Source organism: Gopherus flavomarginatus, chromosome 9 (genome assembly GCF_025201925.1).
Source record: "Gopherus flavomarginatus isolate rGopFla2 chromosome 9, rGopFla2.mat.asm, whole genome shotgun sequence".
Lineage (NCBI taxonomy): Eukaryota > Metazoa > Chordata > Testudines > Testudinidae > Gopherus > Gopherus flavomarginatus.
Window position 1 is genome coordinate 39,235,837 of NC_066625.1, and position 14,144 is coordinate 39,249,980.

At 42.4% G+C, this 14,144-nt stretch overlaps 1 protein-coding gene across 22 annotated transcripts in view; it reads left to right on the plus strand.

The window, feature by feature from the left end:
- Positions 1-14,144, plus strand: part of MAPK8IP3 (mitogen-activated protein kinase 8 interacting protein 3) — a 178,175-nt gene that overhangs the window by 95,044 nt on the left and 68,987 nt on the right. For 15 of the 22 annotated variants that reach the window (XM_050968094.1, XM_050968104.1, XM_050968103.1 and 12 more), the window contains 3 exons: positions 3,565-3,683; positions 10,565-10,582; positions 13,179-13,236. In XM_050968094.1, the coding sequence (XP_050824051.1) occupies positions 3,565-3,683; positions 10,565-10,582; positions 13,179-13,236 (195 nt within the window). Of the gene's footprint in view, positions 1-3,564; positions 3,684-9,080; positions 9,093-10,564; positions 10,583-13,178; positions 13,237-14,144 lie in introns of all 22 variants that reach the window. The other 7 variants (XM_050968093.1, XM_050968113.1, XM_050968107.1 and 4 more) reach the window with 2 other exon arrangements.

The window sequence follows — 14,144 nt, forward strand, 5'->3', positions numbered from 1 at the left end:
TCCAGATCTGATCACTCAGGATCATGGCTGCCTCTTTCACCCTGACCTTCAGTCCCTCCACCTCACGGAGTGGATGCTGCATGGCTGAGCCACTCAGAGCTCCTCTGCTCTTGTTTTGTGCAGCAGGTCCTGTTGAGCAGCAGGAAACCTTCCACTTGGACCACATATATGGCTAAATGTAAGCAATTCTCTTGCTAGTGTTCTCTCCTTGACTCCCCCCATCCAAGCCTCTGTACCTCTTATCCTGGACTATCTCCGGAGCCTGAAACGGCAGGGCCTGGAGATATCTTCCATCAGATTTCATCTGGCAGCCATCTCAGCCTTCCCCCTGGGAGTGAATGGCCGTTCTGTCTTCGCCAAACCCATGGTTGGTAGGTTCCTTAAGGGACTAGACTGCCTCTACCCACAGGTTTGACAGCCAGTACCCACGTGGGACCTTAACATGGTCCTTTCCAGGCTTACACGGCCCCTTTTGAACCGTTGGCCAAATGTTCCCTCTTAACCTCTCTTGGAAGACAGCTTTTTTCATTGCTATCGCTTTGGTGAAGCTGGTCTCCGAGCTCAAGGCTCTCACCTCGGAACCATTTTACACGATCTTCCATAAGGACAAGGTGCAGCTACGAACTCATCCTGCCTTCCTTCACCATGTCGTTTTTTCATATCAACCAAGACATCTTCCTCACGGTTTTCTACCCAAAACCACATGCCAGTAGTCAGGAACAGTGGCTGCACTCCCTTGATGTTGGTAGAGGTCTCGTCTTCTACATTGAGTGTACAAAGTCTTTCCGGAAAACGACGCAGCTCTTCATTGCGATAGCAGACCAGATGAAGGGCCTCCCAGTCTCCTCTCAGCAGATCTCTTCATGGATCACGTCTTGTATTCGTCCTTGCTATGATTTAGCAGGGGTCCTGACCCCTTCTATCACGGTTCACTCCACGAGGGCTCAAGCCTCGTCGGCAGCATTCCTGGCCCACGTACCAGTTCAGGGGATCTGCAGAGCCGTCACTTGGTTGTCAGTACATACATTTGCCTCACACTACGCCATCATTAGGCAGGCCAGAGATGATGCGGCATTCAGTAGATCAGTTCTACAATCCACGGTACTTCACTCTGACCCCACCACCTAGGTAAGGCTTGGGAGTCATCTAATTAGAATCAATATGAGCAAGCACTTGAAGAAGAAAAGACGGCTACTCACCTTTGTAACTGTTGTTCTTCGAGATGTGTTGCTCATATCCATTTCAAACCCGCCCTCTTTCCCCTCTTGTTCCTTCTTGTTGCTGGCAAGAAGGAACTGAGGGGGCACTGGGCCGGCTGGGGTATATATCCAGCGCCATGAGGGCGCCACTCCAGGGAGCTCCACAGCCGTCTCACTGGGTGTTGCTAGGGTAAAAATTCTCTGATGATCGTGCATGCAGCACACATACACCTAATTGGAATGGATATGAAGAACACATCTTGAAGAACAATAGTTACAAAAGTGAGTAACTGTCTTTTCTGTCATCTGCCACCACTGAGAACAGCCGAGCTCCATCCTCTTTGGAACCCCCCTTCAGGTAGTTGAAGGCTGCTATCAAATCCCCCCTCACTCTTCTCTTCTGCAGACTATATAAGCCTAGTTCCCTCAGCCTCTCCTCTTAAAGCATGTGCCCCAGGCCCCTAATCCTTTTTGTTGCCCTCCACTGGACTATCTCCAATTTGTCCACATCCTTTCTGTAGTGGGGGGCCCAAAAATGGATGCAATACTCCAGATGTGGCCTCACCGATGCCAAATAGAAGGGAATAATCACTATCTGCTGGCAATGCTCCTACTAATACTGCCCAATATGTCGTTAGCCTTCTTGGCAACAAGGGCACACTGTTGACTCATATCCAGCTTCTTGTCCACTGTAATCCCCAGGTCCTTTTCTGATAAACTGCCACTTAGCCAGTCGGTCCCCAGCCTGTAGCAGTGCATGGGCTTCTTCCATCCTAAGTTCAAGACTCTGCACTTGTCCTTGTTGAACCTCATCAGATTTCTTTTGGCCCAATACTCCAATTTGTGTAGGTCACTCTGGACCCTATTCCTACCCTCCAGCATATCTAGCTCTCCCCCCAGCTTATTGTCATCCGCAAACTTGCTGAGGGTGCAATCTATCCCATCATCCAGATCATTAATGAAGATGCTGAACAAAACTGGTCCCAGGACACACCCCTGGGGCTCTCCTCTTGATACCAGCTGCCAAGTAGATATGGAGCCATTGATCACTACTGGTTGAGCCTGACAATCTAGCCAGCTTTCTATCCACCTTATAGTCCATTCATCCAATCCATACTTTTTTAACTTGCTGGCAAGAATGCTGTGGGAGACTGTATCAAAAGCTTTGCTAAAGTCAAGATTTATCATGTCCATGGCTTTCCCCATATCCACAGAGCCAGTTATGTCATCATAGAAGGCAATCAGGTTAGTCAGGCATGACTTGCAAATGGCCAACAGTGTGTGCCTCATCTTGTGAGTCACAACTGACTACAGTGCCCCATGGATTCATGACCTTCAGGCTAGGTTACTGAAATTTAGTATATCTAGGAATGAAGCTACAAAACCTGAGATAAGTTCCAGTGATACTGAACATTGTTATCTGTTTGCTTAGCAGAAAGCTGTGAACGTATCACCCAGCTGCTCCACTTTTTGCACTGATTCCCAGTACAGTAGAATGCAGTTCAAGGTGTTTATTCCAGTATTCAAACCAGTCCATGGTATTGGCCTCTCCCGCAATACCTGTGTTCCATTGGAGCCATGAAACGGTCAACAAATAGGAGGAGGCTCATGTGTGCAGGAAACAGAACTTTCACAGGAATCAGACCACGAATCTGGAACTTGCTCCCAACTGAGGTTAAAAAAGATCCCAGACCTTGCTGTTTCCAGTATAGATGTAAGGTTTATCTCTTTGATTTACCTTTTCCTAAATAAGTCCTTCATACACTCACACATATATAGCCATGCATACATGCTCACTAAAAGAATAAACAAATATCTACAGGCTAATTTCTCCCTCACAGTCTGTAGGAGAAATTATGTTGTTGTTGTTTCAATTTTTAAATACTTATCTGGCCCCACCATAGTAGTGGGTGCCTGCCATGTACCTGAACTGATGGAATTGTGGGATTGAATGGTCTCCAAGATCTACAGTAAAACAAATGAAAACTAATAATCAGATTTAGGAGCTCCAGTTAGTAGGAAACATTCTGGTTTTTATGTAATAAATATAAAACAATATGATTTTTTAAAGGAGTTTCACATTAATCTGTTGATGTGAAATAGGCTTGCTATGCCAATCTAAGGGACACTGGAGGTACATCTTTCATATTAGGAACCTGAAGGATTCTTGTCTTTGATATGAGGAGAAAGGTATATTTATCCCTTACATAGTAAGTCCACGGTCTCAGCCCTATAGTGAATGAATGGAAAGATATCTGTATTTTGATTGCAGTGATCTACTTTGTTCGATAATTCAGGAGAGGAATCTTCTATCTAAAATATTTTCAAGTAACAAGAGTCCTTCTTTTTATTTCCTCCAACAAAGCCCAACACAGGGGATTGTCAACAAAGCTTTTGGCATCAACACAGACTCTCTGTATCATGAACTTTCCACAGCGGGGTCGGAGGTCATCGGGGATGTGGATGAAGGAGCAGATCTGCTAGGTAAAAGATATTTATAACAACTGTGTTCACTCCACTATAGTTAGGGCTGAGTGACAGCTTTAGAAACGGACAATTTTCTTTCTTCCTTTCAGAATTGTGGCTCCTTGTCAATAAAAACAATTTGGGATGGAATTTGGGACAATCTAGGAATGAAATATGTAATAATCATAATATAACTAACAAAAAGTCATTTTGATAGCTTTGGGCCTTGTTTTGTTAGGACTGTCTTCATCTGTGTGCGTAGATTAATTTTTGTGTGTGATTCTCCTGCACAAACTCCCTGGAAGAACAATTGTGCTTCCTTCCTGTTCACCACCCAAAGATAATTTTGCAAACACTTGCAATTGAATATGGAGTAATGGTTTTTTTGGAGTGATATAGATTTGAAAACAGACCACTGTCCTGCAAGACAGTAATCACTTTTCCTAATTTTATAAAAACTTCAAAAAATTCTTTTATACAGAAATGTTATAGCCTATATTGTATGTTTTACTCTGCTGTAGAGAGTGTAAAAAAGAATGCAGTACACTTTTTCGAGCAATCTTGGAAGGGGCCACTTGAGGTTCCTGACCAGGACTTTGGAACAGCCAAAGAAGGAAATCTATCTCAGGTTATAGACTGAGCCCAGTGCCTCCTGGGGTAGAACTTTGGGTGTCTAGGTCCTGTTCATGAGAGCCCTTAAGCACATGCTTAAGTCCCATAGAAGTTAATACAATGCAGATATGATCAACAAAGCCTCTAGTTATGTACATCACTCTCAAGTGTCAATGTCTTGATTTGAGGAGTTCTCCAGTAACTTGAGACATAAGAGGGCTCTCACAGAATGCCTTCTGTGCTCCGAGTACAAGCAAGAGATGTATTTGAAAGCACTAAGTGTGTAGGATGAATATATTTTCTTGCTGGTTGTCTCTTGAGCTTGCTGAAATGACAAAGGCTCATGGCCCATCTCATCATTGATTCTGAAAATACAGTATTCACCAAAGTACTTTTGGATGTAGATTCAGCCAAGCCAGTTTGTGATCTTGTTGCAAAATTGCAATGGACCATCTCTGCAAAAAATAAAAAGATATCTAAATCATTTTTTACAAGAACAGACTATGAGCCTTGTATCTAAACCCTCTAAGGCCTCAAGGGTGTATTGCTGCATAGGTGATTGTTTATAGCCTATTTATTGCAGTACCTTTGCAGTATTTAGAACAGCTGCATTGTGCAGCAGCAGCAGATCACAAAACTGCTGGCCAGTCCCTAAGTCCTAAGGCATTTATTTTTTAGATTCTGATGCAGGACTGATGAATAATTTTGGAGAAGAGCCCAGTTGAAAACAACTCATTGTTACTGAGGCACTTGGCTTGTATATGACAGGAGGCAGCACCTTTGCAGACATTTATTATAATTGTGTTTACCAGCTCTTATGGAAGAATACGTCTGATCAAGGGTGAAGCACGAGTTCTGACTGAGACAGGAATATTATGAACAATCATAAGGTCTGGCACTGCCACTCAGATTGAAGGAGACTTTAGTAGAAACTGTACATGGATGTTAGATCTTCATCTGTCTACTGTAGCATGAATTTTGGTTAGCCATCTCAGCATACATTGTTGGCTGCTCTCTTCCCAAAAGAGTCAGATTGCTGTAGCTACTGAAAATCTAGCAGCTGCCCATCTGTTTTATCCTTCTCCCTTGTGCTTCTCCTGTCTGTAAGAGCACTGTCTGGCAATCTGTCAGCAATCATATTCTCTGTTTGTGTCAACTGCTGCTTCATGTTGTTTGCTTTGTACTTGTCAGGAAACATCAGGTTCTGAAATGTTTGTCATTCAGGAGAATGACAACCTCAGCTTAAAAACTACTTGGAACAGTACATTCCCTATTCATTGTGTCTTGTCTACCTGGAATTCACTCGCAAGAATCTTGGGATTCATACCCTGTAGTCTGAAGGGGCCTGACCTAGCACAGTCTATGACAAACTTAGGGCCAGAGTTTCAAGTGGTCACACATTTTGTTTGACCAGCTTGAGAGATTTTGATGCTGCTTTTCAGTGGTGCTAAGCACCTACAAATTAATTAACTCAAAGATTACTTCACCTCTAAGCACTAAGGACTTCTGACAATCAGGCCTAAGGTTCTCAAATTGGGCGCCCCAAATAATAGAATCATAGAACCATGGAAGTAAAGGACTGGAAGGGACCACAAGAGATGATATAGTCCAGTCACCTGCACTCAACGCAGGACTACATAATAACTGGACCATTCCTGACAAGTGTTGGTCTAACATGTTCTTAAAAACATCTGGTGACAGAGATTCCACAACCTCCCTAGTCAATTTATTCCAGTGCTTAACTACCCTAACAGGAAATTTTTCCTAATGGCCAACCTAAACCTCCTTTGCTGCAATTTAAGCCCATTGCTTCCTGTCCTATCGTCAGAGGTTCACGAGAACAATTTTTCTTCCTCCTCTTTGTAACAACCTTTTATGTACATGAAAACTGTTGCCATGTCCCCTCTCAGTCTTTTCTTCTCCAGAATAAACATAAGTGCCTTGGGCTGCCTCTTTGTTCAGATGCATGCGAAAGACTGTTTCCTTTTTCTCCTTGCTGCACACTGAGATGGAAAGAAGAGAGTTTCTTTAAACTTCAGTTTGCTCCTGTTTGGAACTGAGGCTTCTATTTTGCCCTCTTCTTGATGTTTAAAAGCAAGCTATTTTTTGCTGGCTACCTGATATTGGGAGTGTTACTGTATGTGGGCAGTGTCTTCACCTGTCTTGTTATTTGTAGGTTCCTCCTTCTATGAGGGGTCTTGTAGTAAACCTTCACAGTAACTGAATCTGGGGTTGTTCTCTTCACTCTTCATTTTTTAAATATACTGTAGAATCAGCAGCATACTGTAGGAGATGAAACACCTAAAAATGCTCCACAAAAACAAAACCCATTGTAATAAAAGCACTAAGAGCCCAATTGAAAGGAAATCCTGAGGGCTTAAATATATTAGCAAAAGTCAGTACTTAATAGATTATATTCTTAGAAAAGAGAGGAGTTCTGTGAAGTCCTGCCTTATACCATGTCAAATGAAGTGCCATCCTAAACAAGACTCTTGCTTTATGTTTTCCCAGTCCTGAATAACTACTCTTTATATGGAAAGGTTTGTCCTTCCTAGAGATCATCCAGGAAATTGAACGTGTCACCAAGGAAGAATTTCAAAGACGTCCAGGATCACTCTGAAAGATTCTGATTTTTCATCCTGCATGCCCAAGTTGTTACACCAAGAAACATATTAAAACATGCCCTCACCTGCTGTTTTACTGAGGATCATAGGATAGGATTTTTCAGTCACCAGCTTTTTTTGTGATTCTGCCCTAGACAATTTTTTGGTTTTGATTAGCACAACAGAATTCCATACAATCATCAGGAAGCCTCCGTGGATCATCACTGGAGGGTGGATACAGCTTACAGTCTCAGAGCTGTGGTAATGACTATGGCCATCTAGGTGAGGAGGCTTTTATGGATTCCCTTACAAGCCTGGAAAATGGGATGAAGTGACGCCTATCAGTTTCCTGGAAATGATGCTGGTCACCTAATCTAAGGGAAGTTTTGATTTGGATGATATGAAGCACACATTGCTAGGGGTGAGGGAAGGGAGGCAGGTAGAAGATTTTAAATGTTATACTTTTATATTTAATCCATCATAAGTTTTAGAAGGCTCTGGCTATAAATGCTTTCTCAGACTCACAGACAAAAGGGCTAATTTAATTTATTATTCCTTCTGCCCTCACACACTCAAAGTTCTAAAGATCTTTGATAAAGCTGCAGTTTAGCCAAGGAAAAGTTAGGGCATGATCATAGTGAATCTATTGGTTATTCTGCTCTTTTCCGATAAGTTGTTATCTCTGGGGCACTTCTTTTTCCTTCATCCCGACTACAGCCTGAAGAATCGCAGAGAAAACTGCATGAAGTAGACATGGTACAAACAGTGGAGAGAGAGCTCAACAGGATCCAGAAATTAAGAAGCGCTCTTTATATTTTTGGACCAGATTCTCAACTCTCACCATGTAAATCAATGGAAGCCAATGGAGTTATTTCAGGCTGTCACCAGTGTAAATGAGACAGCCTAGCCTTGATTCTCATATTGGAGACCCCAAAATGGGTGCAAAGTCTTCCAAATATGTTTTTCCCAGGTGGATTAAGATTCGTAGTATCTGAAGAATGTCACTTGTGATGCCTTTAAAACAACAGATGTCTGCAGAAGTTATTCTTAAACGTGCTTCCTGAGGATTGTACATCTCCTGGTTGGAGGGATTTTAGTCTGCCTTTCTGGATGTTGGCAAAGCTAGCTTTGGACTATCATCTCTTGGCACTCTTTTTTGCAGCTTTGGAGAGAATGGTCTAAATGCATTGGTTAAATCCAGATTTCGCATTGCTTTATTATAGCTTCATGTACATTTGTTCGTGTGAGGATGTAGTTGAGAGAGTGATGTGGAATATAAACAATTATTTATTGTTAATTGAATTCCCCTCTTTCCAACTACAACCCTATGAACATTCTTTCTCATTTATTCCTGCATGTTCATTTTTTACTCCTATAATCTCACTGTATTTACTGTAGGTACAGTATGTGTCTCTCTCTCACACACACACACAAACACCCTTCCAGTTTTCACTGACCATAAAAATCTGGAACTGAAGGGTGAGTGGCAAAATGGATGCTGTTTATGGGCTATGGGAGAGTCCTTCTTTTCACTGCTAGTTGACCTGGCCATGTTTACTTTGGCGACCTTGCTTTTCATAAAAGAGGGTTTGTGATGAAGAGAGAGATTCATGTAATATACTAGTGGTAAGTTATATATTATTTCATCACAGAAGTTGAAGTCAAATAACAAAGCCAGTCCTGGGGTTGGAGTATAAAGACTGTTTTAAATACTAATGGCTGTTTTTGCAGGTTAAGGCATCCTTTGACTACATCATTGGTACTATGAGATATGGTTGGGAAAGACAAATATATCATTCACTTAGGTGAGGAGGAGGAGGGGGCGGGATGTGGGAACTAGGCTTTGGCCAGCAGTTTCAAGCAGAACATATCATAGGAAAACAAAGGTTCATCTACATAGGAAGACACGGCCTCATCAGATTCTTGTCTGCAAAACTGACAACCAAGGCATATGATTCCAGGTTCATTGTGGGTTACCTTCCCTTGATTTTTTTTTTATATCCTGTATGTAGAATCATGCCATCTGCAGTCATGGCAGGTCCTGTCCTTACTATTTCATGCGTTTTGACATTGAAATGGCTGAATCATTGTTAATTTTTTTAACAAAATTTTGATTTTATTGGTTTCAGTCACTGATTGATCCTTTTTTCACTTCCTTTTTCCCCTTGTCTCTCTGTGCTTCGCTGGACATGGCCCTTAGGGGAGTTCTCAGGTGTGTATCTCTCCTCTGTTCAGTTTCTTTGTTTTTCTTTATCCTTGTTGAGTTTAGATTGAATGATGTGGTATACACATGATACTCCCCTGCTGCTATCCAATCACAGTTGGCTTTGCAGCCTTTGTTCTGCCTTTTCCTTGTTTGATTGGCTTGCACTGATAAGTCCTGATATAATAGAACATCTTTGCTTTATGCTCACATGCCTGCTATGTCTTGATAAGCCTTTTTTTTTGCGGGGGGTGGCTTTCTGTAGGTTCACTCCACTCTCTTAATAGGACCATGGGGAAACCCTATGTCTTTCCCTCTAGTCTAGGATGGAAAGTTCCTTTTTGTCAGTGCAGGAGCTGTACCCCAAGCCCAATCCAGGTGGGCACAAAATCTAGCTTAGGTTCTTCTCCTTACTCCAAATGAATGAAGATTGAGGTGGACTTGAAAATGGCAAAACTTCTGCTCTTTGTTGAAGCCTTGTCCTCCTGGCTAAACATTTTGCAGATGCTGTCTCTGTGCCTTCCTATTACACTGTTTTTGTAAAGGAAACTCACTGGTTTAGGGCCACATTCTGCCATCAGAAGTCCCTGGGAGCCCTACATTTGGAGAATTTGCTCCTTCTCTTACAGTGCACTTAGGGCCTGATCCAGTTCCCAAGTTGGATTGGGCCTTTACTGCCTATCCAAGGCAGTTGATGTGCAGACACCAATGTCTTTAGAGGCAGTGCAGACGTGCTGAGTGACTTCATGTCCCATTGACTCCCTGGAAGTTGAGAAAGCCAGTGCCCCCCAGGGTTGGGCCTACAGAGCACTGAGAGAGCTTTGCCAAGGAAAGGGAAAGCAGCATGCATCTTCCTTTCTTTTGGTCTGGATTTTCTTTATTATTCTCCCATGAAAGACCAAAGCCTAAGATATTTCCCTGGGAAAAGCTGCACTGAAATGAGGGGCATGTGGAATGTTCCTGTGTAAGGAAATGGGCTTGACCCTATGTAAAGAGAGGAAGGGCACCCTGGATATAAACTATGATTTCGTCCCATTTTAATTTCCCTCTCCCCCTGTCTTTCCCATGTCCTGTCCATGCTGTCTGGTTAGTTACCTTTGTTGTTGGAGTGGGAGGCCCAAAGATACATAGCTCAGGGCAAACGATTAAGATGGAAATGGAACAGGAAATCCTGTGGAGCATATTTTGATATCTCAGGCTTTAAATCCCTGTTAGGCCAAGCTCTAGTGAGCAGGATATAGACTTGTCCCTGCTGAGCATCACAATGTACACCATGCACACGTACATGAGTATGTATCACTATATCACACACTTCATAATATGTATCACGCACACATATTCATACACACTGATGAGCTGCTCTATTTGCTGTTTACAGACTGGTACTTAATGGCTGCCTTTTTCTCTTCCTTTCTTCCTCCCCTCTCCCTTTGTCCCCATCTCTTTCTGTTTCCCCTTCTCGTATGGAATGGCTCTCATAGTGCGGGATGATTTCTTTGGTAAGGCGAAGGCCATTTTAAAAATATGTTTTTTCTTAACTCCTTTTGTCCACCCAACATCTCTTCATGCTTCTTGAGTTCTCTTGATTTTGTTTTTTGTTGTGGTGGTGTCATCTCTTAGACACAGGAGACAATAGCTCAGTTTCTGCGGATTTGGGCTTCTCTTTTGTTTCTGGATGTAGTTCATCATCCACTTTGATGCTTCAGACTGTTATTGTCTGGATATGGAAGAGCTATAGTATGGGATGACTCTGTAAAATATGTCTCTCTCTTCCCAGGTTTTTCCTCACTTTGGTTGTATGCAGGGGTACATGAAAAGATCTCCTTTTAATTCCACCTCAGAGTTCTCTTCATATAGATAGAGTTGTCCCTCTGCTAACTTCTTAGAGCTTCCCCACTCTGTGCACTAAGATGAGGTTGTCTTGGAATACCATGCTGCTGCTCTGGGGAAGATTGTCTCCTATCCTCTATTTCCATAAATAGCCCTCTGTACCATTCCTGGGGTGAAGTGTCCTGTAGTTTCCACCGTGCAGTTTTTGGGAAGATATCTGTGGCTTGGACAGTGTGGAGCTTCTAGTTCTGGGGTGATTGGCTGATCCTCTCCATCACAGCTCCTTTCTGTACTGAAGATGCACTAATATCAATAAGTAGCAAGGGAATCAAAATGCAGAAAGGAGTAATCCAAAGAAGGTCCTACACATGAACTCCCATAACCCATTTCTCCCTTCTGCTTCTGGAACATCATTATGCCATTTCTGAAAATGCTACTAGATATATATTTAATTTAGTTTATTGCTAAAAGCCAGTGGGGTTGGGTGAGAATGTCACTTTTAGGGATGTAACTAGAGTTTAAAAATAGTAACTGTTTAGCCTATTAAAATTATATCAGTTAAACGGTTAACTATTAAGGAGTTCTGCCCCGCTATGCCCGGGACTCTGCTGCTGGCTGATGTGCGAGTCTCTACTGCCGCCTCGCTCTCAGGCACAGGGCAGCAGGGGAGTTTAATCATTAACTGAAATCAATAAGACTGATGCTTATTGGTTAACCGTTAAACTTTTACATCCCTAGTCACTTTATAACCAGAGTCCCCTGCCCATAATCACTGAGCTTAGTGGCTAGCTCCATACCACATATGTGATCGTCTGTAGGAGGAAAGAAAGGGGGCATTTCTCATTCCTCTTCCCCCACAACAGAAATACATTTTTAGTAGGTTAACACCCAACCTGGAGTTTTTGTCTCCCACTTCTGAGGTGTTTGTAGTATTCCCCACCCCCAGCACTCTGAGAACACATAGCCTGAAACATCAAAGTGATTCATTTCCTGCTTATTCAGTATTTTTTAAATTTTACTTTTTAAAATGCTGCTTCTTGTCCATCTTTGCTGGGAATTTGCTTTTGCCATCATGAACCCATCCCGTCTAACTGCGGGAAGAGGATCTGTGTGTCGAAGTGTTGTCTAACTGCAATTTACTTCAGATGTGAGTCGTTTATTATTTTCCTGTAAAAGTGAGTTTACACCTTGAATAATTTCTCTTGAAGAATGCCTATATCTGTTATAAAGGAAGGAATTTTTGTACAGCAAGGTAATATGATGAACTTCAACTCAAGCCACGGCAGTTGTGTGAGCTCTTTGTACTTCATCATCTATAGTGAGAGACTGCTATCCAAGCATCAGTGTCATGCCATGAGGGGAGGGGGGTAGTCTCTATGCTTCTACCCCCTAGAATTGTGTTTGGCACCATTGGGTAGGGGACTGTCTCTACAACTGTAACCCCAAGAGTCTCTTCGAGCAGGAAACTGTCCTGGATGGGTCGATCCCCTTTCAGCTTCACTTAAAAGTATTGAACTCAGCCCTCACTCTTAGGGTCAGATCTTTAAAAATGTGCATGCAAAAGTGCAACCTCCTCCTTTTGTGATTTGGGCCTGCAGTGTTGTGGCTCTGAATTAATTTTAATATCTTTAGAGATGCCTAAATAAAACTAAAGAAACAAGGGGGCAACCTATGTAAAACCCTGCTAAGATTGCAGTAGTGGGACGAGGATGGTGCCATGGGGCCTTCATGTGCATGGAGTTGGCTACAAGAACTCTGAAAATGGGTATATTTAAGGACTGGGGATTTGGCTTCTATACTATGAAAAGCAAAAATCTTGTGACACCCGCTGATGGGTTGTAAATTGGACAACACGCTGCATTGCTATAAATCTGTGGACACTAAGAACCCCTGAACTCCTAGCTTCCCTCCATAGCAGTCACTATAAGGAGTGGTTGTAGTATGTCAGGGTTGGAGTGGGAGTCTTAGACCCAGCTTCTCCTAACCAGCTTTAGTGCAACCATCTCCTTGGCCCATCCCCTCAAGGAAGCTTGTGTATATTTAAGTAAGTGGTAAAAAAAAATTGTATTCTTTACAGAAAAGACACATGGACACATTTGCTGCTGTTACGTATTATTTCAGCAGGAGGCACTCTGCAGCAGGACACACAGCTGTAAGGCTGCCTAGCAAAAGCTATTTCTCTTCCTAAGCATGAGTCAATTAGCCCAGAATAAGGTTCTGTCTTTCTGGAGGTGCAGATCAAAACTTCCGGGCCTCTTTTTTCAGGAATGGGCAAAGAAGTGGGGAATCTGCTGTTGGAGAACTCGCAACTTCTGGAGACCAAGTAAGAAACCATTGCATGTTCTGAACTGCTTATCTATTTTTATATGCTTCCTGTCATCTTGGAATAGATCTGTGTCAGAACTCCTGCCTCATCGAGACATGTTGGCATCTGGTTTGGCAACCTTTCTTTGATGGTGTTGGCTCCTTGGAATTCCTCTTCCTCAAGCCATGTTTGAGGGGCTTTCCTGTGCATATTTCTTTTGTACAGCCACTTGACTGAACATTCCACACACGTTTGTAGGGCCTTACCCCTCTTGAAGTCAGTGGCAGGCTTTACATTAACTTCATTGTCAGCTGGAGCAGTCCAGAATGTGCATAGGTGACCGTTAGGAAATTATAATGCTCTGAACTCTTCACTGCAATATTTGCCTTCTGCAAAGGAAAATCACGACTCACAAATGTCTTAGAATTCTTTGAACATATCAGCAAAGTAGTAGATAAAAGAGAACCAGTTAAAATAATTTATTTAGATTTCAAAAAGCTGCCGACAAGGTTCCTGCACAGCAGGCTACTAAAAAAGTTGTCATCATGGGGTAAAAGGCAAAGTGTTGTCATGGATCAAAAACTGGCTAGAAGACAGGAAACAAATAGTAGGATATTATCGTGGCAAGCAGTTAACACCTGGGTGCCTCAGGGTTCCATACTATGTTCTTTGTTGTTTAGTGTATTTATATGTGATCTGGAAATGTGGATGAGTAGTGAGATAGCAAATTTTGCAGATGTTTAGGTTAGTTGGACCAGACAGGACTGTGAGGAATTTCAAAGAGACATGAACAAGCTAAGTGAAAGGGCAGTATGATGACAAACAAATTCAGTGTTGATAAATGCAAAATAACTTGCATTGGAGGGAAAAAATTAAGTTATTCACATACCTGTCTGAGTTCTAAATTAATTGTATCAACACAAGAA